This window comes from Suillus discolor (assembly GCF_016758755.1).
Source record: "Suillus discolor strain FC423 chromosome Unknown F5147scaffold_11, whole genome shotgun sequence".
NCBI classification, from domain to species: domain Eukaryota; kingdom Fungi; phylum Basidiomycota; class Agaricomycetes; order Boletales; family Suillaceae; genus Suillus; species Suillus discolor.
In genome coordinates this window covers 650464-676975 of record NW_024541258.1, presented here as the reverse complement: position 1 = coordinate 676975, position 26512 = coordinate 650464, and the positions used below count along the sequence as shown (strand labels likewise).

The following is a 26512-nucleotide window of genomic DNA, read 5'->3' as shown; positions in this document are numbered from 1 at the left end:
CGAATGGGCCTGCTATACCTTGGAACACCCTTAACATGGGATGAAGCGAAGCAGTATGCGGACCATGTTCGAGAACATGGTATCACGCAGTTTCTCTATACCTGGGATCGAGTTAAGGATAGATGGGGTGACGAGTTACTGTGGGGAGACGAGGTGAATATTACCAGTCCCAGTTTTGCTTGCTTACATATATAATGAAAGGTGGAATACATGGTCGTTACCTTTGACGACAAGGAGAAAAATGCAAAACTTTCCCTCCGCCAGACTGAGATCCTTGCAAAGCTTAGTCAGGTCGTAGGAGACCTCACAGATGACGATACACCCGCCCTGTGAGTAATTGGATCCTCAGGGGAAGCGCCGTAATAGAATTGTTCCTCAGCATGACTGTTCCAACTTTCCACCCAGAATACGGAAGATACATGCTGGAGTCGACTCCTGGCTCTCCATACACGGGCTCTATCCCGGACCTGCTATCCGTCGAGACAAACATGCACTACAGGTAATGTCGCGCCTCAATGTTTGTGGTATTATGTGTGGTACTGAACCTTATCATTAATAAGACGTACGCTCGCAAAAAGACACCTGAAAGCAAATGAAATCCCATTCACCTTCACATCTTTCCCTCGCCTGGGAACGCATGGCATCTTTACTGAACCTCATTTCTCATCAGACGATGCCAAGTCCAGCCATAGCCTATTTTTGCCAGATGAGATCACGAACCCTCACGCACGTTTTCCGTCAGTACCTGACTATTTTGACTGTACATGGACGCAAAACTTATCCAACTTGTTTAGTACCCTAACAGCTAATATCCGCAGTAGACGGGGCTCCAAGGTAGCAATCAACCTTCCCATATTTATTGATGAAAAAACACCTCGACCATTTGTTGATCCCACTATACCATGGCAACGTTCGATATACCAAGAAGATCCGGGTAAGTGCAACCCTATCCCATTTACTGAATCAGATTTAATTTATCGGTGACTCGACAGAGGCGAAGAACGGTGCGGCATTGATCGATCACATTTACTTGGACGCAATGGGCTTCGGAATGGGATGTTGCTGTTTGCAACTCACTTTCCAGAGTTGCAATGTAGATGAAGCAAGGCGCATGTATGATGCTCTTATTCCCGTTGGACCAATTATGGTGCGTAGGTGATCCAGTGAGGTAACTTTTAGATGTATCAAGACGTTTTGCAGCTTGCTTTGACAGCAGCTAGTCCCGCATGGAGAGGTTACCTCGCTGATGTAGATTGTCGTTGGAATGTCATTGCTGGCAGCGTTGATGACCGCACACCAGAAGAACGCGGTTTGAGAGTTAGTATCATTTCAGTTCCTTATTGTGCTTTCTGAAACTAGTATCCTAGCCTTCGAAAGACAACTACACGATTCCCAAGTCTCGTTACGACAGCGTTGATCTATACATTGCAAACAATTGGACCAACAAACCTGAATATAACGACGCTCCTGTACCCTACAATAAAGGTATCTTTCAACGTCTTCGTAATCACGGTGAGTATGGGGACTTTGTGACTTTCTTACGACTGACTCCCTTGGATTTAGGCATAGATGAGATTCTTGCCAAGCACGTAGCACATCTATTCATTCGAGATCCTCTCGTTATTTTCTCTGAGACCATCAATCAAGATGACACTACTAGTAATGACCACTTCGAGGTGATGTCACTCTTCGTCCTGCTCTGTTTGTTATTCTCAACGCCTTGGCAGAATATTCAATCCACAAACTGGCAGACTCTTAGATTCAAACCGCCCCCACCAAACTCTCCCATTGGCTGGCGTGTAGAGTTTCGTAGCATGGAGGTGCAAATGACAGACTTTGAGAACGCTGCATTTGCTGTCTTTATTGTCCTCCTTTCGCGCGCCATCCTAGCATTCAACCTTAATTTCTATATTCCTATTTCCAAGGTTCAAAAGGATATTTTTCCTCGATGTCATTTGACTGATATTGTAACAGGTTGATCAGAACATGGCCCGTGCACAGAAGAGAGACGCAGCTCGTTCCGGAAAATTTTATTTCCGGAAGGATGTTCTTCCCCCAGGGCATGATACTCTTACCATTAGTCCACTTTCGTGCTCTGGATCATCTTCGCCTGTGGAAGGTGCTCCAGCAAAGGAGAAACTACTTCGCAATTGTTTCCCCCCTGTTCCTCGACCGTCGTGTGTGGCAGATGGTCCGATTGAAGATGAGTATGAGGAGATGACTGTGGAAGAGATTTTTGTTGGGAAGGTTGTTATGTATTCTTTGCCTGCAACCTTCAAAAGTTGACATTTATCTCAGGGATCCAAGTTTCCTGGTTTGCTTGGCGTCGTCGAGGCTTACATCGACACATTAGACGTTGATGAGGAAGACAGATTGCAAATCAACAAATACCTCGACCTTGTCCGCAGACGCGCAATAGGCACAGATATCATTTTTTTTCTTTTCAGATGTGCGCTTACATCGGTTTTAGGCTCTTTACAGACACCTGCGACTTGGATTCGTAATTTCGTGCGCTCTCACCCAAGTTACAATCGCGATTCTGTTGTGAGCCAGGAAATAAATTACGACCTCATGGTTGCTGTGGATGAGATGTAAGTAATTTACATGATGGAATATATTGTAAGATTCTCAAATCTTCTTATGATAGTGAGCGTGGCGTGCGACGCGTACCGGAGTTATTACCAGAGGATTACACGCCCACCAACGGCTACCATTCCAAGCCTAACAGTCCTTGACATATGGTGATCTGCATTGTTTCTCTTTAGAATTGTAGATCTACTTGGGTATAAATTATATCACTATCATTCCTATATCCTAGAAGAGGGTACAATCCCGTTCTCATCAGCCTGTCAGCCACAACCTTAGAACGATATTAGCCATTGTCAGCATGAATTGAGCTGTCTCCTTCATGATCCCTTATTTTCTCGTTCTTCTCCTTGTTGTCTTCATTGTGATGGCTTCTGGTTCGTCGCTCGTGCCCAATCAGGTTGCCATATCTCGTGGGGAATGTATATATTGTTGCTGAGAAGATCAGTCGCAAGATGGAATACGACAGCTGTGCGATGGACAAAATTTACAAGCTGGTGAATGGGGCAAGTGGACATCGATATCGTCGTGACGCATTCTAATTGTGTGATAGTTCCCATTTTGAAATTTCATTCCACGGTCGTCATGAACTACATTACAGCAGAAAGTACCGTCAGCATGAATCCTGAATGGACTTGCGGGAGGAAGGGCTTCTCGTATCCATACCTTTATATCAAAGTTGACTTCACTGTTGGAGCCCTGATGAAATACACGGAGTGCCAGTGCGGGTGCAAAGGACATGTAGACCCTTTCAAATTGGGTAGCATGAGTGCAAGACAAGCACGCATTGTCTGCATGCTATGCGACAGTGAATGATTAGATGTTTCACTGGAACGCTAACATGGGGATGACCATAGGGACATCGACGGTGGTTTGTCCGGACAGGCCGATCATGGTAATAGGTATGATTCCTTGAAGATCGCAGATGTGAGCAGAGAAGTGTCAAAGAGGCATTGAGCTATATTTTGGTTGCGGTCAAGTTGCGGTGTGATGCAGAACGGGATTGATAAAGGACACTTAAGACATGTAATCGGATTTGATGCGCTGAGCGCTCTCCATTCCTGAGCGAAGTTGAGCCATGTAATTTTAAAAACATAATAGCAATCATGTGATACAAGTCACGTGGCTGTGAAGCGGCTTTATCCGACCAAAGAACGTATCGTTCCTCACTTCATCGTCCACAAAATACTTTGACCATGTCTGCTTTGCGTCTACTCTCCTCTGCCGCCCGACGTGCACCATCAGCGCTCGCACAGCAGCGACGAGGATACGCTGAAGTAGCCGACAAAATCAGCCTTTCTCTGGTCCTTCCTCACCAGGTGCGTCCGCTGTACTCCTTCCATTTACTCGGAATTGAAGCCGGAATATTGCAAAGGCTATCTTCACTTCCACAGATGTTGTTCAGGTGAACCTTGCTGCTGCAACAGGTGACATGGGTATCCTGGCAAACCATGTTCCCTCCATCGAGGCTCTGCGTCCTGGTTTGATCGAGGTTGTTGAGTCGGGAAACGCTTCCAAGAAGTGGTTTGGTGTGTTGAAAATTTTGATATCATTCTACACATGATATTAATGCACTGCGCCAGCTTCCGGTGGCTTCGCAACTGTACACCCCGGTAACAAACTCACCATTAACGTCGTCGAGGCTGCGCCTTTGGAGTCATTCTCTTCCGAGGTAAGTTCCATCTTCACACGTGTCACCGCACTCTAAATTTCTCCTCTCAGGCCGTTCGTGCAAATCTACAGGAGGCATTGAAGGTCGCTGCAGGGAACGGATCCGAGGAGGACAAAATGGAAGCACGGATAGAGGCTGATGTGTATGAGGCCTTGCAACATGCTTTGGGGTCGAAGTAAAATTGTGATTCCAGCCACCGGCCGTATCGCTAGAGTATTACTTATTCCAACCTTGATAACGCTCTTACTTTTGCGTGTCTTTGAGTTTCGCTGGTATTGTGAGAGTTACTTCACGTACGTCTGAAAGTCCGGGTACTTCCGCGGCTCCGTTCCAGCGAACCTCGCGTAATGGGTGAGGGCACCTGCGCCCTGGAGAGTATGCGCGCTGCTTTCCCTTCACCCCTCCTGCGAGGCATAAGTCAGAAACCAGGCGCAGTGGACTTATTGAAGGCAACGCAAGACGTCGTGTCCCATGGAGCTGCCACTTAGCTGGCATGACGCGTCTTTGCTTAATCATGAACCTCTGCGGACTTATTGTCTTCTATACACTGCTCATGCCCAGCGTCGTCATGAAAGCAATGCCATTATCAATAGCTTCGTGGAGGAGATGCGGGAAAACGTATGTCATGTGTACCGGTACAGATATAACTGACAACCTGGACATGATAGCAACGAGCCCTTGCTGCAGTTCAAGCATGGATCCGCCTGGCGTTTCCACCAGAAAATGATGAGACAGACGTCATAAAACTCTCTGCCAATGATCCAAAGATGTTGGCCATCTTCTTTGAATTTTATTGTCTATTACAAGCAAAGAACCGCCCAATGGAGTACCTTAACCGAAAGAGACACGAACTCTTGAGCGGTCACGCCACTCAAGGCACACAGTTTGGCCGCGGTGGGCACAGCGCAAGGGCGCGTAGACATGGAGTCAATGATGGCCGCGACCGTAGTAGCGGTCCGGGTCGTGGTGCTGGTCGCGGTCGTGGTCGCGGTCGCAGTCGTGGTGCTGGTCGTGGTCGTGGTTGTGGTCGTGGCCGCAGCAGTGGCCAGGAGGGTCCAAGTCCGGCACCTTCGACAGTTACCAAGGCACTACAAGAGCATTCCCGCACATCTGAGGCACCCGAGTCCAATAAGGTTCCCGATGGTAAATGCATGCACAACAGTTCGGGTGGCATTTCTTCGATTGATATGCCGATTTCCCTGCCATTACTCAGTCAGGAAGATTGTCCAGATACTGCACCTTCACCGCCCGTTTGTCAATTACCAAGGGAAATACACCCAGGACTGCCCAGTAGCTCGCTGGGCAATGTTGACAGCACTACTCCTACTCATGCAGGACAAGGTACACATGTCCTTGCTAATGGTAACCTGTCCTCAAACCACGGCCGGGCGGATAGCGGCCTACAATCCAACGATTCAGATCACTTCGTAGCGCGATCCTCCGAATTGATGGTTGCAAGTGCACTTCCGCAATCTAGACGGTCTCTTCGCCCCTTGCCACGCAAAGTAACGACAAAGTATATTCCACCAAGACATGGACAACAGAGTTCCTATGCTCAACCGTCGAGACCAGCCCTCAATCAGGAAGGCGTCGATCGTTTACTGACGGATATTGGTAGGAACGCCTCGTTAATGCACTCTCAGACAGTCTCAGTGCATATGGAGGACTGGGCTCGCGATGATGATCAAGATGATGTCGCGGATGTCGATGATATTGCGAACGAATTTGATATACCTTCAGTCAACGATACTTTACCTCCGTCGTCAAGCTGTAAGGAGGTGGTCGACATCACTGTGCCAACGAAACCTCGTTTACCTATAATACCGCCAATTTGGGCCGAGGTATGCACAACACTGTGTGAGCATACCGTATTCTTAACTGGCATGTAGTCTCGCCAAGAAGTCTGTGAATCATTCGACTACTTTCGAAGCTATCAGAGTGGTGTTTATTCCTTGAAGGATATTGTCAAAGGCTATCTTTTGGGTGGATCACCCGCAAGGTATGTTCTTTCATCAAAAGGCAAGATGTCGCTAACTGAATGAGGTCAGCCGTGATATCTTTCATTGCGGGGGAAGATTGATCGTTTCCCATGGGTTAGTCCATGTCGCATCTCTCCCATAGGTTGCCTGATTTGTGGCTATACAGTGGCGGTAAAGCTGAGAGCATCCTCGATTACCGGGTTGGTGCTGCTCGGTTTCAACAGGCTCAGGATCAAGAAGCCACAGACAAATCCGTCCGTGCTCTACTAAAGAGCTATACAGACAAACGACCTCTGGTTCTTCTCGCTGATGATAAGTACGCTCTATTCCCTTATGATCTTAGTGCCTCGGGCTGCACGTATGTCGTCCTTGGATTATATTGGATATCTCATGCATGGGGTATGATACATCCAATTTGCATTTCTGAGTCGCTGAGCTCTCACTGTAGCCGAGTATCAACCCGCATCCAATGGCTGCGGAAGGGTTGTCCGCTGGAAGTTTGCTTTCCAATGGTGCGAAGGACAGGGAAATCCGTGGTGGATTTCATCCACGAGCAATGACGTGGATATGCTTCCCGATCCAATCGGAGGTGGGTTGCTAATATTCTGCCATTCGATATTTCTGACTCTTGAGCAGGTTGTCAGTCTGCTCCCAGACAAGATCCGTCGCCGCCAGATGTCGTTGTTAATATGGCATGCAATAAGTGTTCTCAGAAGAGTCCTGTTGTTTATTCACAGGGATGGATGTGTCTGAATCCTTCTTGTACTTCCTTTTGGAGTATAGGAGGACGAGAGCTGAACCAACTTGATTATGACGCCTCATTCTTGCGCCCAATTAAAACAGTATTTATCAATCTTCCAGAGCTTCGCCCTGCGAAGCTTATTGAAACGATGGATTCCATCACTACTTCGTACGCATTTAGCAAGGGATGGCACTGCGAAAAGTGCGGGCGCCTTTCGAGTCGGTAAGCGTAGCTTCGCAGATATGCTGTGCTACCCTGACGCAAGTTTGAAGTTTCAAATGGGAACATTGGGAATGTTCTCATTGTCATGTATGTGTCGTCCCCTCTTATTATGTGGCTTCCCTTGAGCCATTTCCTATAGTTGATTCACAAAATTCCGGGAAGACTGCGGACAGCAAAAGAGTTTTGGCACCAACGACCACCAGTAGATTTTCTACACTCGCAAGTTGGAAAACAATCAGGTTTGCGACGTCATTGTCATTCACTGGCACTTCTCCCTCACATTCATGCGACTCTCTCAGGGATCATTGCTTGTCGTCCAGAACCATTCGAACTGGGCGATGGCGGAGGATTTACGAACCACCTCACTTTCATTCTCCCTAATGAGACGTAAGGGTCACACTAGTACGCTGTGCCATTATCTTGATGACGAAGTCATGCAGAGGAAGGATCCATCTCTTATTGGGTACTCCATTGGCAAACAAACAGGCGGACGAGATATTCCGACAGTATCAGGAGCAAGCTGAAGAAGGAGAATTGCTTCTGAGAAGATACCCACTCAGGCTTGTGAGCAACTTCCTTCTATCTATGAGGTCTTTCTGAAATCCATCTAGCAAAAACGTACGGAATGAAGATTTTAGAACTGTGTTAGTGATCACTCAAACTGTATTGCAGTTCGTGGAACTTTCCTTACTAATTACTTTTCTCAAAATTGTGAGTGCATATTATTTTGTCTATAAATTCTCGTGTTGAGCATTTTGGCATGTAGCGGGTGAACCATACCAGGTCATTGCATCCTGCATCTGATTTAATGACAATGCTCAAGGATGAAAAAGTATGTTGGTGGAACAGGAAATACCGTGCCTTTCGACAAGGCACCATCATCTGTGTGTGGTGCCCTCGCCTTGATCAAAGAGAGATCTCGTCTCGCTCTTCAAAAAGACATCCCATTCAACGAGATTCTCAGCGCTGCATATATGGAAAAACAAAAGATGTCTGTGAGTTCTGGGAAATAATTGCCCCGTAGTCTTGCATCAACGTGTCTTAGTTCCACAGTGACAGTGAGCGCGGGCTGGGTCCTGTCGTAGCATCCCTTTCACTAGGGTCCGCGGCATTCATGCATTTTCGTGCCCGTGCTACATCAAAGGAGCCAAAACACTCATCGTCAAATGTGTTAACTTTGATCCTCCGACACGTAAGTCGTATTTACAAAAGTGCAGCTGTCCTAGACCTGAAAATTCTCAGGGAGACGTACTGATCATGGAAGGCGATGGTGTTCAACAGCATTATCAGTAAGTCTCGAGTTACATGGGAGCGATCGTATCTGAACGTACTTGTTCCAGGCATACTGTCATACCCATGAATTTTCGCATTGCTGCCACCGCTCGCTGCATTGGAACTGCATAATCAGCACCGGATGTAACAAGCGAAATTCATTTTTTGGTGTGAAATACCATGTTTTCGTTCTATGATATCACGTTGCTTACCCCCCTTTATCGTTCTCCATAATTCCATTTAATATACTGAGTCGCATTTCATCCAATGTGCTTCATAAGCCAACGCGTCTATCAGTTGATAGTAGGGTATATCTTCTCTGAGAAGATTCGCCGAACACGGCGAACATCGTCGATTGCTGCTCAGTACGAGCATATATTCAAGTCAACAATTTGAACAGCACGCAATAAACACACTTCTACTCGTCATTGACTCTACTTCTCCGTGAATTGCATAACCTTAACGCAGGCGCCTCCTCGTCGAGCCTTACGATAAGATTAATCTCCCGCCAATGACCCTCAACGACCAGCAATATCTGCAACATCTTCACTACTTGCCTCACGCACAATATTCCGGACCTGGCTCAAAATCTGGCTCACGACCCATCGGTTGCTAGCCACCTGGGTCGTCCGCGACCACCCATTATTCCGTCCATGGCAGGTGGTGGCTACGCAGATAGTTCAGGTCTTTCTCCACACCAGCTTCCATCCCAGGATCCAGAGGACAAGCCAGTGAGGGAGCCAGTGGAAGAATGCGAAAAGACGCGAGTTGGTCCCAAGTGACATATAAGTTGAAGGGTTGGGACTCAGCACCTTTGCAACCATACGTCGTGCAAATTCATCAGTAGGCATGCTGCCTCGGCCTTGGGTTCTATTGGTGGGCAAGCGTTCGTACACTCGATCGAAGTAAGGCTTGTAGATGGACGTGGGGGATAATTCAAGTGTGGCTGCTTGGTTGGTACTGATATTTGACTGAATGCACCCTGGTGCCACTAGAATCACTTTAACACCGAAAGGCTTACATTCCATGGCCAGAGCATCGCTAAGCGCGTGAAGTGCCGCCTTAGCTGCGCTGTATAATCCATGCCATGGAATAGGGCTATTAAGACGGCGTCAGCTGAAAGATGCCATCATTGCACCGTGCTCACATATTTCCTGCAATTGATCCAATATTGACGATAAGCCCTTGCTTGCGTTCCACCATGGAGGGTGCGACTGCCTGTGCAACCCGCAAGATCGAGAACGTATCGATCTCAAACGCTTTTCTAAGCTGATCTAAGGATGCATCAAGCAACGGTCCTGAGGGAAAACGAACATGACAACCATTTCACTGTGGCTTGAAAGGTTTGAACGAACCAATGGCCAAAACACCAGCATTATTCACAACGATGTCGATTTTTCCCTGCTCTTCTAGGATGGACTGTACAACGAGTTTCACATCGTCATCACTGGTCACATCCATGACATATTTTTCCACTGAATGTTTGAAGCCGTCCATCGTCTCCAGCCTACGAGACGTTGCATACACAATGCATCCCTGCTCCGCAAAATGCTCACATCTGTTATTGTAAGTTGAAGTAGTGAGGTCATTGAAGCTTGAAGAGTCTAAGACGGTGGACTTACAGATGGAAGCCAATTCCGCCTTTTGAACAGCCAGTTACTAGAACGACTTTTCGCGACATGAGTGTTAGGTGAAACAGGACGATAGCCTAGAATGGTACAACTTGTAAGTCTATCTCAGATGCAATGAGAAGTCCGTTCCGACGTATCATGCACATATATATCCATTTTATCTCAGAAGCTTTACAGTGTGAAAAACAATTGTTAGAATATAGATTTCATCTCATAAATCCACGGACTTCGATATACATCAGCAATCACTCACATCGCGACATCAGCGACATGACTCGACGCCTATCATACTGGATACGTCGTAGGTAGAAACTCTCCCATCGCCGCAAGTGCCGAACGTAGGCCGACAACGTCCAGATCTCGCGCAGGAGTGATGTTCAGCGCTTTAAGAACAATCGACGGGTCAACGTCTGGTGGTGATGTGTAGGGTGGGAGTTCCGGTATTGGGAGGTCCTGCTACGATATGTTAGTATGTATAACGATGTAGCCGTGCACTGAATGCGACCCACCTCGGACCTCTCCAACCATCCCAAAACCCACACCCATGCTTTACGTTCGTGTATCCAGTTGTAGTCCACATTTGGATCGAGTGTCCCGCCCCATTTTACTGTAGAAAGCACCGCATCCGGATCGATTACAAGAGAAGCGTCTACCAGAAGTCCATGGGAGGAAAGTGAGAGGAGTACAAGTGCAGTGGAAGGGTCGTACATGAGCATCCTGCAGTGAATGTGAGTATGTTTGCACACGTGAATAATATAGAACGAGGAAGAGGACTTACCGTCCTGCAACGCGGAGCTTTCGCCCCACATCGTCATCAGTGATGCAGTCCAACATTATAACCGTGCCGGGTGCTGGCCGTTGCATTCCTTGACCCCTTACTCGGTTCCTACTAGTACCACCAGGAGATAAGCCTCAGGCCTCAGCACCCGTGGTGTTGGTGCCACTCGAAGGTTCGGACTTGTTTCTATTCCATGCTGTTGCTGACAAATGTTATTACATATCTGATCCGGTCCAGCTATTCCCGGTTAATTGGTGTTCACTACTTTGGTCATCGTTTACAGTACTTTCGAGTCGTGTTTAAGCACTAACGTTGTCTTCAGGATTGAAATCTCGTTTGCGCAGTATTCGAATGCACTCGTCCTGATCCATATTCCGATGATGGGTAAGCATTTTTCTCTCACACAATATCTCGTCTAATGCTAAACTGGCACGCTAGACTACTCATCGTTCGTGATCGCCGACTTTGATATCAATGACTACGCCAACGCCATTCTTGCTGGCGATGTTCACCAAACGCAATTCGCAAAGCCCCGAACGGGCGCACCCTTGGAATCGACCAAAGAAAACATTTCGATCACAATATCTAAGCTGGACTTGAGCATCGAGAATGTCGGAAAGCAGATAAAAAGCCTGGTACGTAATTATATTATCACACTGAGATGCTGTTGATCATGTGTTGATTGCAGGTTACTACGCACCATGAAGAACTGCTCCAGCGAGCGCTGGAGATCAATAACCTCTCAGGATCGCTGACTTCAGTTCGACGTGGCTTGGACGACGTCGATGCTTCCTTGGAGAAGTACGTAGCTACGTTCTGTCGTTACGTCGCAACTTACGCGACCGAATCAGACTTCGCGAGAAAATTCGTGTTCCATACCGAACCTTGGAAACGAGCGCCATTAGGCTTCAACGCACCCGTCAAGCCTCGGATGCGCTGCGGCGTATTTCACGTTTCATCGTGCTTTCACGACGTCTGGATACTCAAATGACCGAGTTCGCTGCATTCGACGAGCCGAGCACCGCTGACAAGAAACTCAACAATTCAAAACGCCTATTCGCAGATCAGCAAGACGACAAGGAGCGCGTCATTGCCAAAGCGGCATTGACAATCGCTGAGTTAGGTTCGTTTGTTTATTACCTCGCAGGTATTGTTTAACTGTTCACTTTTGTCAAGGCGCCTTGTTGGATGGACCTGAAGATACTGGGGATACCCTCAAGAATTGCTTGCCAGAAACTGGCCATAGGACTACCCCAACGATGGATGCACTAATCCCCCTTCGATCTGTGAAGGCGGCAGTAGCTCACGTACCATTTATCGAAGAAGCGCGATGCAAGGTCACGCATGAGATGGAATCCATGATCATAACCGGTCTTTCCACTTTGGTTTGTCATTCTGTGTTCTGGCGTGAATCATTAACATGAATTTTAATTTTAAGGATCAATCATTGTTAGCATCTTCGTTACAGACAGCGCACAACTTATGTGTACTCCCAACGCTCGTACAAGCTTTGTCAAAAGATCTTTGTGACGCCGTCGAAGAACGGATACGAAGTACATTTGATCTCTCATGTATTTCAAAGGAACTTGTTTCGAAGGGTAGGTCGTACTGATACTATCCTTCCTTGACTGATGTTCTTGTTCTCAAGAAAATATACCTTCGTCTCAAGGCCTCTCATATAAGTCGCGTGTACGAACAGAACCAACAAACATCACGGCACCACAATGGACAGGTGCGCTTTGGGCCCGCCTTGAGTCTCTCGTCGAGGAGATGGCGGCATGCTGCATCAAGGTAGCAACCTGAACGCTATTCTACATTATGTCGACGACTTACTACTTAGTCTTAGGTGTATACGCTCGAGAAGGCCCTAAAGTTGAAGAAGGATCCGGTCACCCAACGATCGTTCATTGCCGATGTAATGAAGGTACGTTTTTTTGTACATCCAAGCATCAAATCTATGACTAACTAACTACTTGAAGGTTCTAGAGAACAAACCTAGTTCTACATTCTGGACTTCGGTAGGACGCTCTCTCGAGAAGTATGTTCGTGATGCTGCCAAAGGTTCGTTTCCATTTGTACCATATACATCACCACTAATGTATCATGACTAGGATCAATTTTCCTTCAACAGACTCTCAGCGCTGGTTACCCCAAACTCTTACGTATCTTCCACAAATTGTTTGCCAAAATTGCCGTGCATACTGACACAGTCTATACCCAATCTCAGCAATCGTATGTCTTCCCCTTCTCGTGAAATATAGCCTCATACATGATTTTTAGACCAGAAACTATTCTCGTCCTCCGCGCTCTCTCTACATTCGAGGATCTCTACCTCTCTCGTTCTGCAACCCGTTTGAATGAATCCGTTTCCCAGGCTTTTGCTGGTGGCTCTCGCGCACCTCCAGGCTCTAACGAAGGAGTCACAATTGCGCGGGTGGTGATGAATGAGCTTGATTCTGCTAGGTTCGATCCTTTGTTGATACTTGCGGTGGCGAGAAACGTCAGCGCAGCTCTCGATGGTGTGTTGACGAGGGCTGAGGGCCTGGTGAGTCTTTTTCGGCTTTGAATAGGTACCACATAACTCATGTGTTGAAACTAGATCTCTTCAGATCGCTTGGCGGTTACACTTATTGGGCCGACGGCGACTCCACAACAAGTCTTGAATGGTCAGGTTGCAACGTGCCTTTATTATTGCTGGACGAATTTGGAGAAGGTGGCTGAAGAACATACCGAGAGCGCTGCCACGCTTGTTAAAGCTGGTGTAAAGGTATTTATTCCCAAGAATACCAAGTCTTGAAGTCACCCCGCCTCCCAGAAACTGCACCTCACTTACGACGGTATTGTTGACCCGCTCCTGACGGCGGTCCGAAGGGAGCTTGCCTCCATCGTCTCGAGACTTCATAGGGTGGACCTGCAGAAGGCCACGAACCCGATGGCAGGCATGGCGGGGCCAAGCCTGTACATGAAAGACCTCGCCGATAAAATCAACTACGTCAAGACTCAGATCTTTACCAATTTTGCAAGTGATATGACCCAGTCCTGGTATGTTCTTTGGTCATTTGTTGTTGACCTGTCGCGCTAAGTGAAACGCCCAGGGCGCTCTCCATCGTAAGATATGTCATCCGAAACTTCGTGCTCCACGCCAGTATCGCGAAACCGTTGGGGGAGAGCGGCAAGCTGCAGCTCACGACAGATATGACGGAGCTCGAATTTGCGTTGGGCGCGTTCCTTGGGCCCTCAAGCAAGCGTGGTCTTGAAGTGGCGGGGGAGGAGTACAAAATGCTTAGAGCCATGCGGTTCGTTCTATTCCTGATAGTACCTGATGCGCGCTCACTCACTTGCCACAGACCTCTCCTCTTTCTCGACACAGCTTCACTTGCCGGTCCAACGCACGCCGTGAACCTGCCTCCGCTCGTAGTGCTGCACCATATTCTTGTACGGTCCCCACTGCCGCTGCCGCACATAACGCATGGATGGCAGGAAGCGGAGTATGTGCGGTGGGTGGAAGAGCATAAAGAAGAGGATGCATGGGGACTGGTCGAGGCTGCGCTGGTTGGGAAGGAGGGAGAGTTCGTAGAGCTTGCAAGCAAGGTGCTCAGGCAAGCAAGGGGCGAGTAAGGGAAGAGTTGAAATTCTCGGGACAATGTACCATCACATTTCTGAGGTCTGGCATCTCATTCAAGTATTTATTAGCACGCCTAATACAACGGTCTGATTTTACTTGATAGGATTCATTTCCCGCAGTGATGTTATACAGCATACTACTCATATCAAAGAGGCTCAAGCTACTGTCCTTCCATTAGATTCAGATTTGTTAAGCTGTGACACGCGACATACACACGCAGATCAGGCTGTGCTCATCATCTAATCCCCGGGTTGTTAGAGGTATCGGAATCGGTCAGAGAACTGCGGCAGTTCACACTGGGAATGTCCTTTGGGCACATTTTGTAGCAATGCCACGTGCTGTCGATCCATGCAACCACTAGTAGGGACGTATAACGTGAAAAGTCACCCTATCACATCGCTATGCGCCGATCCAGCCAATTCGAAAGCAATTGTATGGAAATATGTATTTTCTTGGAGGAAAGTTACAGACGTTCACGCGTGCAAGTCCCCGTTCCGCAGGTAGTAATGGTGGCAGTGTAGAGTCCATAATTATGTCGGGATTCAAAGTGCCACCTGTTGACTGCGGGGTCAGTCACTACCCAGCCGAATGACAGTGCATGAGGCTGACATGAGTTATATAAAGGCAGTTCCTTGTATACGTATTACCTGCTTCCCGGGCCCGCCAGTCGATGTCGAGGATGCGGATGGACAAGGAAGCAGACTTGGAGCCTGAGATTGATCATTTACCTCCTGCTTATGACACATTGTCAATCCACGGAGGCATTCCTTCGATACCTGCCATCGCCATCGCTCTCGCTCACGACGATGAGGCAACTCCTATTGGCAGGATTAGTACTGTTGTAACAGATGTGCAAGAATTTGAGCCTCCTTCTCGGCGTCTGGTACACGCGTTGCCCAGGAGCAGGAGCAACATTGACTTTACGACAACACAAGTTACAAAACTTCCAGACGATGCGGTGATCCCACCAGTGGATGTGAACAAATCATTCCAAGAGCTAAATTCTCGTAAAACCGTTGCCGCAGAGTCTGCGTCCTCCTCCCACCAAAAACGCACTAAGCGCACTCGGGCGCGTAAAGCAAAATCTGGCTCAAGCTCATGGCTTTCTTTCCTCCCATTTATATCCTCCAAAGCTGCGAAACGCGACCGTCAGTCCGTGCTTACGCTTATTCACGACCTTGTCGTTCCTCCGCCGACCAACTCTGGTAAACCGAGTTCCAAATCTCCGCAATTGGCCCTAGCGGATCCACATGAAATCCTAGCTTCTTGCTTCAAAACATGCTCCACGAAGAACCTGTCACTATCTACGCTTCTTCAAGAGCCGCATATAGCAGGTCACACTGCCATCTATTGGGCCATCGTCAACTATAACCCCTCCCTCCTCGATGCTCTGCTCAAATATGCCTATCCTTTAACCCCTACGACACTCAGTGAAATGAGGAAGGCATGTTTGGTGGCGAGTAATCAGCCATTATTCCAGAACCTCAGACACAGCGTCGGGCTCTGCGCAAGTGGGCTACGGAGTGGTGAGTCTGAGTTGAAAATCTGGATTAGGGCTGATGCTTTGAGTTGCTAGCTACTGATAGACTACTTCTTGGTCGATGCCCACCAGATGACGTGCGTATTGAAGAGGGCCCCAATGGTACTTTTGCTGCAACACTGGATATTACGATGTGGCAGAAACGTATACGCGCAGTTGGGAGCGTGAGCGTGGAATTCATTGCCTCTGGTAAGTATCCTGCTTTCACTCTTCCTCAGTCTTTTACAGATGAGAAAAACCAACTAATGTTCTTTTCCTTTCAGGCCATATATTCGCATTAACCTTCTTTACCACCGATCGTCCGCAACCCAAGTCCAAGTCCACCAAAGACAAAAGAGCGGCAGGGTCCTTGCACATCTCACTCTCCCTCCTCGATCACAGCCTACCGACCTACGTGGATGCAGCAGTAATCATCGATGGACCTCCTCCCCTTCCTCCTCCATGGCCTTGTCCTCGTCCACCCACAACCTCCTCACCAAGAAAGCACATCCACAGTGCTAGTTTCTCAGGCAAAGAGACAGGCTATGGCTTTGAGAACGGAGTGGGACTTTGGGGTTGCGAAACGGACCTCAACTATGATGAACAAGCACGCACGCGCTTACCTTTTCCTTCCTCGCTCAGCTCTCCTGGCTATTCTCGTCCTGCAACATTCTCAGGTGCAAATGCACAAAAACAGATGCTGCTTCCGCCTCCCTCGCACCCCCACCGTGGGCTAATCCAGACTCATTCGTCTCCCTCGCTCAAGCAACTATCATCGTCCTCGTCTCGTTCCTCGCATACGTTAACATCTGTATTGGACAGTAAGGTCGCAGCTCCCACATCCAAGAAGCAGCTCTTGAAGCTGAAGAATGCTTCGTTGGGATCCAGTGGGCGTACTCCAGTGATGCTCCGTTTTAGTACAGGCAAGTCTATGCTTGCGTGTCGTATGAAGAATGGAGGTGAGGTTCTTTAGCTGGTTTAATCACGATACGAGAGGCTTGTTTTTTGAATCAGTTTTGATGAACTTTGACTATTTATTCATCATACATAGAACGACCTGACTAATAGTGACGTCTCTCCCAGCAGATCCACACGGCTTACCTCACCCTACTACCACCATCAAACCCGATACCTGGTCCGAACATGGAACGTATGTCTCTGCGATCGTAATGCCACTCGGAGAACAAGATGGAGCGGGGTTGATGTTTGAGTGAGTTTTCCTACATATCCTCGCCCAATATGCAACGACGAATCGGGGGATTGAAGTAATAGAAACTAACGTCCATTTGCAGCACATCCCCGCATATCGCGTCTGATGGTAGTTTACGCGCACGGCTAGAGGCGAGGTTGGTGAAAACTGAGGAAGGAGGGAAAGAGTGTATTATTTGCTAGTTTGATGCAGGGCGATGAACTTTCTTGGTGTGGTATTGGTCCAGACTCGTCATCTGACTTGTGGAGATCTCCTCTGCCCAAACGGACTTCTCATTACGTGTACTAAAATAGACTCTATGTGACTTACTGCTTAGGCTTACACCTATAAGTTATGCTACCGTCCTGCCTCACCTAACACTCATGTCGCGAAAAGTCGTTCTAGTAACTGGTTGTTCAAAAGGCGGGATTGGCTTCCATCTGTAAGTCCACCGTCTTAGACTCTTCAATGACCTCACTACTTCAACTTACAATAACAGATGTGAGCATTTTGCGGAGCAGGGATGCACTGTGTATGCCACATCTCGTAGGCTGGAGACGATGGACGGCTTCAAACATTCAGTGGAAAAGCGTGCCATGGATGTGACCAGCGGCGAAGACGTGAAACTCGTCGTACAGTCCATTCTAGAGGAGCAAGGAAAACTCGACATCGTTGTGAATAATGCTGGTGCTCTGGCCATTGGTTCGTTCAAACCTTTCAAGCCATAGTGAAACAGTTGTGATGTTCGTTTTTCCCTCAGGACCGTTGCTTGATGTATCTTTAGACCAGGCTAGACAAGCTTTCGAGACCAACACGTTCTCGATCTTGCGGGTTGCACAGGCGGTCGCACCCTCTATGGTAGAACGCAAGCAAGGGCTTATCGTTAATATTGGATCAATTGCAGGAAATATGTGAGCACGGTGCAGTGATGGCATCTTTCAACTGACCCCGTCTCATTAGCCCTACGCCATGGAACGGAATATACTGCGCAGCAAAGGCGGCAGTTCACGCGCTCAGCGATACTCTGGCCATGGAATGCAAGCCCTTCGGTGTTAAAGTGATTTTAGTGGCACCAGGCAGCGTCAAGTCAAACATTAGCACCAACCAAGCAGCCACACTTGAATTATCCCCCACATCCATCTACAAGCCTTACTTCGATCGGGTATACGAACGCTTGCATATCAGTCAAGCCAAAGGGTGCATGCCTACTGATGAATTTGCACGACGTGTGGTTGCAAAGGTGCTGAGTCCCAACCCTCCAACATATATATCACTTGGGACCAGCTCGCGCCTTTTCGCATTCTTCCACTGGCTCCCTCATTGGCTTGTCCTCTGGATCCTGGGATCGAAGATGGTGTGGAGGAAGACCTGAGCTATCTACGTAGCCACCACCTACTCTCTCATGCCATGGACGAAATAATGGGCGGCCGCAGAAGATTAATAAGTAATGAAAAGACGTTCTGAACTAATCGTGTGACAATTCTTAGTCTGTACCACACGAAGGATGCTGCGCAGTCTCAACAACAATACCCACCTCTTCACGAGTGCGCATGTGAGCATGTCGGGGCTTTTGTAATACAACAAAACGAGCGGGATATATTACTGATGTAACCATGGGTATACTCAGTAGAAGCGCAACAAATAAAGAGCCAGAAGCGAATCCAGCGTCTAGTAGTGGATGGCACAACATAAATTTCCCTTCCCAGAGTTCACAGTCCCCCTGCAACTTACATAAAAAACACAGTTACATAAATGTATCGCATCAGTGTCAACTACCAGAATCCCGTGGAGTCGTAATATATAGCAACAGATCGTTCACCGCTTGAAAGTCAGAACCAGCCAGTCTCAATTGACCGAGAGCCTGCCCGATGCAAGAAATCCAATCTTCTGTACCAAGGATCATGCCTTCATTTAAGCGGTGCCCAGTAAAGGTACTCAGGTGCTCGACGGTCTCCGTTAAGTGTCCGATTTGTCGAGCAACCAGAGAATGCCAAGCTTTTTGGACAAGCTTTTGGCAAGAACTGGCGTCCGGGAGGTCAAGTGGGAGGTCAGATAATTCTTGCATCGCTTGCAGATTCGCAATGATGTAGAGTGCAAGGTGGTCGGATGACAGAGGATCAACAGGGAAATTATTGGCGAGATGAAGACAGTGGCTATGATATTTTTCGAGTATGTGAGCCCTCCATGCCTCGCTTTTGGTACAAGAATACAAGATTTGCAGACAAAGCAGGTGTTGTCGTGGGGACTCGCTCTCGATGAGAGTGGAATGAAGAGCGTCAGAGAACTCTTGAAGCCGTTTGGCCGGCATAAAATTGTAAACGAAGATGATTTTCCTGCACGCATGAGCAGCACGGAGAGCGGCATCTCGAAGGGCGGACGGCTGTTCTAAACCCAGAGAAGACGCCAAAACTTTGACCATCATTGGGGTCCTGGATGAGTTAAATGTGACCTGAGGTAACTGGCTCAGTACTATCATAGCGTCAATGACAGCGATGTGATCAGAATCGTGGTAATGCATGATGTAGTCGATGAGCCAACCACAATCAGCGGGCGGTTGAAGCGATAACCGAGATGGCCCCTTCTGCCACGCTAATCCTGCATCACTGTGGTTGATGGGACCACCACCGGCCACGATAACGGTGAAGTGTAGTACGGAACGAGCGTCGTTCCAGATTGCGTCCTGGGCATCTTGGTTCTGTCCAGCAGTCCTGACGAAGGTTTTGCATACTTCGAGTCCCCACTCCGCAGCACGACGCTGTTTTGCGATTTGGCGGTACTCATCTAATTCGAGGACCACACCTAATGGTCCTAATAGTCTCAGCACAATTGCGGACTGTCCACGAGACTCTGGCCTCATGATATGCTCTAGCAAGATGTCAAGTGCGGTGGTGGAGCTATGTATCATGGGTTGTCAGTACATACATGGACTTGAAAAGAACTGAATGGACCTTTTGGTGACCTTCGAAATCGCATTGCAACTGGTAGATTGATCAAGAAGCATTCTTCCGGCCATAAAGCAGTTGGCGAGTACATTTTTTGGAGGAAGTGGGTTTACGAGAATTCTTGCGATGGCATCCAGGGCTCGCTCATGCCAAAAGGAAGAGTAGCGCGAATCATTGAGGCGATGAAGGAGTGGATGTGACATCCAGCAAAGGAAGGTGTCCGGTATCTTGGGTTGATAAAGGCGTGTTGGAGAATCCCTATCCAGGACCACCTCGAAAATAAGATAGCAAATGAATGATATCTCATGATCGCTGTGATGTACCCATATGAGCTTGCGGATGTCCTTTTCGGAGACAGCGACTTGGAATGGAGAGCCTTTAAAATTTTGGAAAGAATTTCTCTCTATGTATAGGTGCAAGAATGCCTTTCCGCAAGCGATTGCATGTTCCCGTCTAGGTGGAACAAGCACCAGTTGCTCGAGGTGAGTGTTTTCGAAACAACCAAGAAATGTGTCGAAAAGTTGCAGAAGAAGAGTGGATATCTCAAACTCAGGTGGCCATTCCACCTCAGGAACAAAGCTTGCCGCAGTTGTGATAATATCGGGGTCACTGGATGAGTCGATGATCCACCTGATACACGGAGCATCTGTTTGCTGTGCAATAGAGACGGAAGGCGTGAGTCGTTGCGAGATAGTGTTCAGGGTGTCAACGATCTTGAATGGGACGTAAAGAGCGAAACTTAGACAGGCTTTTCTGAAATGTCGACGACGTTCCTGCAATGAGGGATAGTAATGGAGGACAGACCGACCCAAAGCACGAAGAGTGATCGATCCTGGTGTCTGGAAAGGGCAATCGGCAGCCATGAGTGATGCCAGGACGATCGTTAGATAGAATGTGAAGCCAAGCGATGTGGATGTGATGACGATGGCAGCAATTGTGCGCGACATTATCCACAAGTTAGCAGACAATGCGATCCCAAAAAGGAGGAGAGAGATCTGCAAGAGTGAGGGCAAGAACTCCAACACAGCATCAAAATGCCAAGTCCGAAGACCATCGAGTTTCATCTGCCTTTGTCGACCTCGATTGTCAATGGTACCACGGCCAGAGCGTTTGAAGTTGCTCAGCCATTGCTTCCCTAGCACAGCTCCAAGGGCAGCAAGTAGGCTTGCGCAAAGACTGGCGTAAGTCAACGACTGGATCCAGATTACTAAGGTACTAGGTCCCTGCCACGGTGCGTAGGGTTGATTCAACGGTGGGACGAACGAGGAGTTGGCAGTCTGGAGCAGCATTCCAAGCAACACATTTGTAGTGTAGAATGGATCAGGGCTGAGATTCGACTGCATGTTTATGATAAACGACGTATTGACGGCTGAAAACAAACCAGCCTGTGATTCAAGTTCAGATGAGACGGAGCGAGGACAAAGAAAGGGTTCTGACGAATATAAGAACGATATCCATGTCTGACTGATACTTCTCAAGAAATTCTCCATCATGGTCCGTCGCTTCCCGTGTATAGGTGGCCCAGAAGCGGGATTTGGTGTCTTTCCCGTCGCCTTGGGACTGCGATGGATGGGGGAACTGCATAGTTTCTACGGATGGTCTCAAATTCTGAGGAAGCTCTGGAGCCCTGGAAATTTGAATTTTTTTGAGTCGACAAGCGGAACTGTTGCGGAGGAACATACTCTGTGCGGTCACCATTTGCTTGTGTGCCAGCATCTTGACTCGGCATCTGTCGTGGTGGCAAGTGAGGTTATAGTTGACCGTCTTGTTCGGAATGTGGAGGATCAAGTTAATGTATCGCTCTTATATAAATACTAAATGCGCTTGGCATTGCGTGAACCTGTGCAACAAACTTGAAGCAGGGCGGTTCATACTGACTGGAGAGGTCCTCATATGCATGAGCTGTGCCATGTCATTTACACAGGAACGACTTGAACGTGGATGACGTTGTTAAAATAAAGATGCAGTGCCACTGATTGGCCACTGATCATGATGTACGTAACGATTCGGAACTGCCCTATACAATTTGACCTGCGGCATTGAGATACATACAGTTACATCGGCAAACAACATACATCAACAATTAAGCCAAGGTACTAAAATACCCATTCGCCCACGGGTAGCTCATGTAGTGACCAGTGATACAACATTCTTGACCAGCGATAACATTACACTGTCCGCTGGACCTTGTTCCAAGTGGTGCAGTGTCTGCAGTACACGTGACTTGAACTCGCTTGTGACATCGACAAGCTCCGCATCACGTTTCAGTAGCTGAATTGTGAGCTCTGCAAGTGGTTCGAGGACTTCATGTATGACGGATTCCGACAACTTGAGCGGCTTTAGAGAACGAAGGGCAACAGATGCCCAAGCCTTGTGTACAAGTAGGCCACAAAGATCGTTTGGGATGAGATTGCCGTGTTCTCCTTCCGACTGTAGTCGGGCCATAATTGCAATGATGTACAAGGCGAGATGTTCTGTGAGAGGGTATATTTCGAAGTAACGAAGGTTTTGTGCGATGAGTAGGCATGCCTCGAGGTGTCCACCATCATAGAGGTGATGGGACCATAGTTTACTTTGAGTCCACGAGAACAAGATGTGCAAATAACGAAGGTTTTGCTTCCCGTACATGCTGGAATATTCAGAAAGAATGCCGTCCTCGCCCTGACCAAAGGATATACTGTCACCAGTGACGCTAGAAAGCGCCGCCGAAAATTGAGCGCAGAGATCCTGGGAGAGAGAATTGATGTCTAGCGATGCAAGAAAGTTCCTTGATGAATACGCGGCGCGAAACGCAGCCTTGCGAAGCCGTGGTGACTTTTCCGGGGCCATCGCAAAAATCATTGCGTTGATATAGGTCGGCATCTTCTCTCTGCATGCAGCGTCGATGTTCATTTCGCTCATCGTGAGGAATGCGTCAGTGAGCGCTGACTGATGAGAGATCAAATGGTGATGCCTGATATAATCAAGAAGCCAGCCGCAACCAGCATTCCTGGTCGTGCGGAGACGAGAAATCTCTTCCGTATAAGCGGTTTGATCATCAGCCGGGCCGCTATCGCCACTCCTAGCAGTGATCACACTAAAATGCAGCGCATCGCGAGCGGCCACCCAAGCCTTTTCACGTGCTTCTGGTCTGCAGAGTTCCGGATGATGAAGTACTATGTCGACAAAGCTTTGACACAGTCGAACACCCCAATCGGGCATTCCCAAATCGTACGCTGTTTGGCGAAACTGCTCGACTTCTAAAACAGCCGCCAGAGGTTGTAGAAGTTTCAGAGCGTAAAGAGATGAGCGCTCGCGAAGCTCTAGATGGATGTCAATGCCAATGGCTTGCTGCATGCTCTTGAGGACAGATACAAGCAATGTTTTAATCGATGACCTGTACAATTATGGGTCACTTGAAAGCTTCACATGACGTCAAAAAGTTTCTTACCCCTTGTGTGTGCTGATTAGTTGACTTGGATCAACGGGTTGATCCAGAAGCAAACCTGCCGCCATAAGGCAGTTTGCTATGACATTCGTAGGGGGTAAGGGCGGCACAAGTAGCCTCTCTACTACATCCAATGCACGTCGCCTCCAAAACCTTGCATACTGGTCTGCACTGAGACAATGGAGTAGGGGATGAGACATCCACATCAGAAAGGTGTTCGGAATTTTCGGGTTTCCAAGCGAAATGGGTGTGCTGACACCAAGATCCAGCACTGTCTCGAGGATGAGGTCGCAGATGAAAGAGAGTTCGGGGTCATTTTGACGAGTCCACGTTAGCCAATGGACATCATGCAGACGAGAGGAGCTGGTAGGTGCGAATTCTGGATCATGAGTGGCACGCAGAAAGACAGGTCTGGCATCCAATGACCGCCTTTCGATGTAGAGATGTAAGAAGGCCTTCCCACATGCAATCGCACAATCTCGGCTAAAGTCAGAAAGTTTCGGTTGATCATACTGTGTGTTCTCGAAGCAATTCAGGAAAGTGTCTCGCAGCCTGAGCAAGGCACACGATACATCCAAATCTGGTGGCCACTCGACCTCAGGAACCAGGCTGGCGGCAGTGGTAATTACATCTGGGTCATCGGAGGTCTCAAGCAACCATCGGATACAAGGGGCATCCGTATTTGTGATGGTGTATTGAGAGGAAAGCCGGTGAGAAATGCATGATGCGAATGAGTGAAGTGAAGTTATTATGGTATAGGGGATATAGCCGACGAAGCGCAAGAATGATGAAAGGATGGTCTGATTTCTCTTCTGAAGAGCGTTGTGGAAGCGGACAACACGCTGACCGATACTGCGAAGTCGATTAGATGCTGGTGTTTGAAATGGACACACGTCAGATATCAATGCGGCGACAACAATTAGCGCATAGAAAACGGCTCCAGATGTGGTTGTGCCAATGACAATGCAGGCGACCATGCGTTGTTCTGTCCATAGGTTTGCACCGAGAGCAACCCCAAACAGCAATAAGGACAACTGCAACAGGATGGGAAGGCCTTCCAGAACAGCGTTGAAATGCCAGGCGTATAAAGCATCAAGCTTTCGTTGCCGTCGCCTTCCACGACCATCAACCGTTCCGTGACCAACGTGTTGGAAATGGTTGAGCCATTGCTTGCCCAGCATTGCTCCCAGTGCTGCAAGAAGGCTCGCAGATAGACTTACATATATGAGTGACTGAACCCATATTTCGGTGGAGCCAGGACCAGTCCATGGTGGTGTGTCGAAATTGTCGTCCAAAAATGTTGAATTGTTAACTGTATGAATCAGCTTCTTGAGAAGCATGTTGGTTTCCGTAGTTGGATCAGGAGCTAAGTTTTGATGCATATTGACAATGAAGGAGGTAGTAACGGCGGAGAAAAGACCCGCCTATAACAACAATGGGTATGTGTATCCGATATCGAGTAAATTAGTAAGAAAAGGAGTGGTGCTAAGGTAAAAGACGCACGAATATTAGAACGATGTCCATGTCGCTTTTGTACTTGTCGAGAATTTGTCCATCATGCTCAGCTGCTTCATGGACATACGTTGCCCAAAAGCGACTTTTCGTCTCTTGACTGGCCCATTGTGATCTAATAGGCTCGCATGGAGTCTTATAAGCACGGTTCGGTAAATTTGACCTTATGTACCAATGAAGATCAGCAACCAAATGTGTGACAACTATGTTAGATAATAGAAACATACTGACATCAGTGGCAAGGCTTCGCACCGGGTACGTCTGAGTCGCCGTTTTTTTTGGCAAGCTTTATAAATTATCCATGGGGACCCTTCACACACTCACTCATCGTAGAATGCTGTAGATAAGCTCAAAGGCAGTACCAGTGTTACGACATTTCCGGACTCGGCGTACGTATAAATTAGTGCATTGCCCCAGTGCATGACTGGGCCATCAGAGAACTCGCGAGTCTCCCCAGGGTGCTTTACGTTGATTGCGGTGATTTTCCGACGTTATACATGGCTTTATATGACTTTATATTCTAATATCTGCGGCTCACCAGTCCCCTGATGCGACTACAGCCTGAGTGTCGCCAGCCAGTACTAGTGATGATGTAAGGGTAGTATACAAGTAGTATATATATCCTCTACGCCCCGAAACCGACCCGTTCGTCCGTACCGTCCACGTGACTCACTGATGCGCTTCTCGCATCTGAGTCACGCGGATACATTCCAACGCCGCTTAGCGCTTAGCATTCGTTATCTATTCCAAACTTTCACTACTACTATCATCCTTCAGTCCCTTCCTCTCGTTACTGTTTGCCCCATTCTCAGTTCTCCGTTCCGAAAATCTGTCAAAACATTATGCGAGTCTCGTCATTCTGTCCAAACCGAAACCTTTCATACCGTCACTCTTTCAGTTTCTCGTACTCTCTCCTGTTTCACTACCTTACCCTGTCAGGTTCAACGCCACCCACTTTGCGTCTACGTTTCACATTATCGTTCGGCCTAGTCATACCCGAGGACCCTTACCGTCTCGCGATTGTAAGTGTCCTATGCACATTCACACACCTGACTTAGCAGAATCTCATGCGCTGATTCCCCACTCCAGACACGTCCGAATACTTCAAAAGATCTCCGCCTTTCGAAAGTCTCGTCTTGCTCTCACTTCGCTATCTAACTATACATCTCGAAACTACATCGTTTGTTCACTTTTCCCTTCGTTCTCATAGTCAGCCTTACAGCGACATAAAATGTTACTTCACCTTTGGACTGCCAGACGGTTGAGCCAATCACAATCGATTCCACCGGATTCGAGTCCTTCTTGATTTGTGTCCAAGGCTTGAGCGCAAGTCGTATGAAGGTTAAAGAGGCGGTTAGCTCACCCAGCGATAGGGTCACTAGTCACTTCGAAGTTGTAGGATAATTAGGGAGAGCA

At 48.0% G+C, this 26512-nt stretch overlaps 12 protein-coding genes across 12 annotated transcripts; 7 read left to right on the top strand and 5 right to left on the bottom strand.

Annotated features, from left to right (window-relative positions):
• Positions 1-3: 3 nt before the first annotated feature.
• Positions 4-2735, top strand: F5147DRAFT_571086 (glutamate-cysteine ligase-domain-containing protein; the record flags this gene model as incomplete). The annotated part of the gene is made up of 13 exons (XM_041431031.1): positions 4-153; positions 202-329; positions 380-499; positions 561-737; positions 795-934; positions 993-1147; positions 1201-1317; positions 1368-1512; positions 1564-1676; positions 1728-1925; positions 1975-2247; positions 2299-2591; positions 2648-2735. The coding sequence occupies 13 exons, from the start codon at positions 4-6 to the stop codon at positions 2733-2735; spliced, it is 2097 nt and encodes a 698-aa protein (XP_041296235.1).
• Positions 2736-3756: 1021 nt separating this feature from the next.
• On the top strand, positions 3757-4504 carry F5147DRAFT_680653 (F1 complex, delta/epsilon subunit of ATPase). Its single transcript, XM_041436323.1, has 4 exons — positions 3757-3905; positions 3962-4115; positions 4170-4258; positions 4309-4504. Exons 1-4 carry the CDS (start codon positions 3783-3785, stop codon positions 4435-4437), a joined length of 495 nt encoding a protein of 164 aa, XP_041296234.1. The 5' UTR covers positions 3757-3782; the 3' UTR covers positions 4438-4504.
• Positions 4505-4900: 396 nt separating this feature from the next.
• On the top strand, positions 4901-6066 carry F5147DRAFT_38273 (uncharacterized protein). The gene is made up of 3 exons (XM_041429501.1): positions 4901-5401; positions 5472-5599; positions 5655-6066. Exons 1-3 carry the CDS (start codon positions 5026-5028, stop codon positions 5733-5735), a joined length of 585 nt encoding a protein of 194 aa, XP_041296233.1. The 5' UTR covers positions 4901-5025; the 3' UTR covers positions 5736-6066.
• Positions 5917-8605, top strand: F5147DRAFT_570767 (uncharacterized protein; the record flags this gene model as incomplete). The annotated part of the gene is made up of 15 exons (XM_041431008.1): positions 5917-6099; positions 6148-6257; positions 6307-6351; positions 6404-6636; positions 6686-6826; positions 6874-7201; positions 7252-7288; positions 7341-7588; positions 7642-7765; positions 7840-7912; positions 7968-7984; positions 8035-8196; positions 8247-8393; positions 8444-8490; positions 8542-8605. 15 exons carry the CDS (start codon positions 5917-5919, stop codon positions 8603-8605), a joined length of 1959 nt encoding a protein of 652 aa, XP_041296232.1.
• A 548-nt stretch (positions 8606-9153) lies between these two features.
• F5147DRAFT_770579 (uncharacterized protein) lies at positions 9154-10154 on the bottom strand (the record flags this gene model as incomplete). Its single annotated transcript, XM_041441163.1, has 4 exons — positions 9154-9571; positions 9621-9771; positions 9829-10031; positions 10096-10154. The coding sequence occupies 4 exons, from the start codon at positions 10152-10154 to the stop codon at positions 9154-9156; spliced, it is 831 nt and encodes a 276-aa protein (XP_041296231.1).
• A 181-nt stretch (positions 10155-10335) lies between these two features.
• Positions 10336-11084, bottom strand: F5147DRAFT_38216 (uncharacterized protein). The gene is made up of 3 exons (XM_041429491.1): positions 10883-11084; positions 10614-10821; positions 10336-10560 (listed from the first exon to the last, which is right to left on the bottom strand). Exons 1-3 carry the CDS (start codon positions 10966-10968, stop codon positions 10390-10392), a joined length of 465 nt encoding a protein of 154 aa, XP_041296230.1. The 5' UTR covers positions 10969-11084; the 3' UTR covers positions 10336-10389.
• A 175-nt stretch (positions 11085-11259) lies between these two features.
• F5147DRAFT_788153 (Golgi transport complex subunit 5-domain-containing protein) lies at positions 11260-14990 on the top strand (the record flags this gene model as incomplete). The annotated part of the gene is made up of 15 exons (XM_041442975.1): positions 11260-11266; positions 11321-11517; positions 11571-11683; positions 11734-12005; positions 12059-12267; positions 12321-12480; positions 12531-12673; positions 12729-12806; positions 12862-12943; positions 12994-13114; positions 13163-13427; positions 13482-13649; positions 13698-13924; positions 13978-14178; positions 14230-14990. The coding sequence occupies 15 exons, from the start codon at positions 11260-11262 to the stop codon at positions 14498-14500; spliced, it is 2514 nt and encodes an 837-aa protein (XP_041296229.1). The 3' UTR covers positions 14501-14990.
• Positions 14991-15053: 63 nt separating this feature from the next.
• F5147DRAFT_680626 (uncharacterized protein) lies at positions 15054-17558 on the top strand. Its single transcript, XM_041436322.1, has 5 exons — positions 15054-16033; positions 16084-16236; positions 16311-16985; positions 17110-17236; positions 17319-17558. The coding sequence occupies exons 1-5, from the start codon at positions 15178-15180 to the stop codon at positions 17416-17418; spliced, it is 1911 nt and encodes a 636-aa protein (XP_041296228.1). The 5' UTR covers positions 15054-15177; the 3' UTR covers positions 17419-17558.
• Positions 17420-18785, top strand: F5147DRAFT_38105 (uncharacterized protein). Its single transcript, XM_041429481.1, has 4 exons — positions 17420-17657; positions 17715-17917; positions 17976-18126; positions 18176-18785. The coding sequence occupies exons 1-4, from the start codon at positions 17599-17601 to the stop codon at positions 18585-18587; spliced, it is 825 nt and encodes a 274-aa protein (XP_041296227.1). The 5' UTR covers positions 17420-17598; the 3' UTR covers positions 18588-18785.
• A 19-nt stretch (positions 18786-18804) lies between these two features.
• On the bottom strand, positions 18805-21299 carry F5147DRAFT_680619 (uncharacterized protein). Its single transcript, XM_041436321.1, has 2 exons — positions 20164-21299; positions 18805-20109 (listed from the first exon to the last, which is right to left on the bottom strand). Exons 1-2 carry the CDS (start codon positions 21219-21221, stop codon positions 18984-18986), a joined length of 2184 nt encoding a protein of 727 aa, XP_041296226.1. The 5' UTR covers positions 21222-21299; the 3' UTR covers positions 18805-18983.
• Positions 21282-21741, bottom strand: F5147DRAFT_570714 (uncharacterized protein; the record flags this gene model as incomplete). The annotated part of the gene is made up of 2 exons (XM_041431005.1): positions 21282-21542; positions 21595-21741. Coding segments are annotated over 2 exons (408 nt in total), but the record flags the coding sequence as incomplete, so codon positions are not given.
• A 413-nt stretch (positions 21742-22154) lies between these two features.
• On the bottom strand, positions 22155-25301 carry F5147DRAFT_38011 (uncharacterized protein). The gene is made up of 2 exons (XM_041429475.1): positions 23588-25301; positions 22155-23533 (listed from the first exon to the last, which is right to left on the bottom strand). The coding sequence occupies exons 1-2, from the start codon at positions 24964-24966 to the stop codon at positions 22282-22284; spliced, it is 2631 nt and encodes an 876-aa protein (XP_041296224.1). The 5' UTR covers positions 24967-25301; the 3' UTR covers positions 22155-22281.
• Positions 25302-26512: the final 1211 nt, after the last annotated feature.

Bases quoted from the DNA above. Each gene is read 5' to 3' on its own strand.
- F5147DRAFT_680653 (XM_041436323.1), top strand. From the start codon at position 3,783: ATGTCTGCTTTGCGTCTACTCTCCTCTGCCGCCCGACGTGCACCATCA. The intron at 3,906-3,961 runs GTGCGTCCGCTG...AATATTGCAAAG, and splicing joins CTCTGGTCCTTCCTCACCAG to GCTATCTTCACTTCCACAGA. The intron at 4,116-4,169 runs GTGTGTTGAAAA...GCACTGCGCCAG, and splicing joins CGCTTCCAAGAAGTGGTTTG to CTTCCGGTGGCTTCGCAACT.
- F5147DRAFT_38273 (XM_041429501.1), top strand. From the start codon at position 5,026: ATGTTGGCCATCTTCTTTGAATTTTATTGTCTATTACAAGCAAAGAAC. The intron at 5,402-5,471 runs GTAAATGCATGC...GCCATTACTCAG, and splicing joins GTCCAATAAGGTTCCCGATG to TCAGGAAGATTGTCCAGATA. The intron at 5,600-5,654 runs GTACACATGTCC...CCGGGCGGATAG, and splicing joins TCCTACTCATGCAGGACAAG to CGGCCTACAATCCAACGATT.
- F5147DRAFT_38216 (XM_041429491.1), bottom strand. From the start codon at position 10,968: ATGCAACGGCCAGCACCCGGCACGGTTATAATGTTGGACTGCATCACT. The intron at 10,822-10,882 runs GTAAGTCCTCTT...CATTCACTGCAG, and splicing joins AAGCTCCGCGTTGCAGGACG to GATGCTCATGTACGACCCTT. The intron at 10,561-10,613 runs GTGGGTCGCATT...AACATATCGTAG, and splicing joins GATGGTTGGAGAGGTCCGAG to CAGGACCTCCCAATACCGGA.
- F5147DRAFT_680626 (XM_041436322.1), top strand. From the start codon at position 15,178: ATGTCGAGGATGCGGATGGACAAGGAAGCAGACTTGGAGCCTGAGATT. The intron at 16,034-16,083 runs GTGAGTCTGAGT...TTGAGTTGCTAG, and splicing joins CGCAAGTGGGCTACGGAGTG to CTACTGATAGACTACTTCTT. The intron at 16,986-17,109 runs GTGAGGTTCTTT...CGTCTCTCCCAG, and splicing joins GTGTCGTATGAAGAATGGAG to CAGATCCACACGGCTTACCT.
- F5147DRAFT_38105 (XM_041429481.1), top strand. From the start codon at position 17,599: ATGTCGCGAAAAGTCGTTCTAGTAACTGGTTGTTCAAAAGGCGGGATT. The intron at 17,658-17,714 runs GTAAGTCCACCG...TTACAATAACAG, and splicing joins GGCGGGATTGGCTTCCATCT to ATGTGAGCATTTTGCGGAGC. The intron at 18,127-18,175 runs GTGAGCACGGTG...CCGTCTCATTAG, and splicing joins GGATCAATTGCAGGAAATAT to CCCTACGCCATGGAACGGAA.
- F5147DRAFT_680619 (XM_041436321.1), bottom strand. From the start codon at position 21,221: ATGAAACTCGATGGTCTTCGGACTTGGCATTTTGATGCTGTGTTGGAG. The intron at 20,110-20,163 runs GTCCATTCAGTT...CATGATACATAG, and splicing joins ATTTCGAAGGTCACCAAAAG to CTCCACCACCGCACTTGACA.
- F5147DRAFT_38011 (XM_041429475.1), bottom strand. From the start codon at position 24,966: ATGCATCAAAACTTAGCTCCTGATCCAACTACGGAAACCAACATGCTT. The intron at 23,534-23,587 runs GTAAGAAACTTT...ATAATTGTACAG, and splicing joins CTAATCAGCACACACAAGGG to GTCATCGATTAAAACATTGC.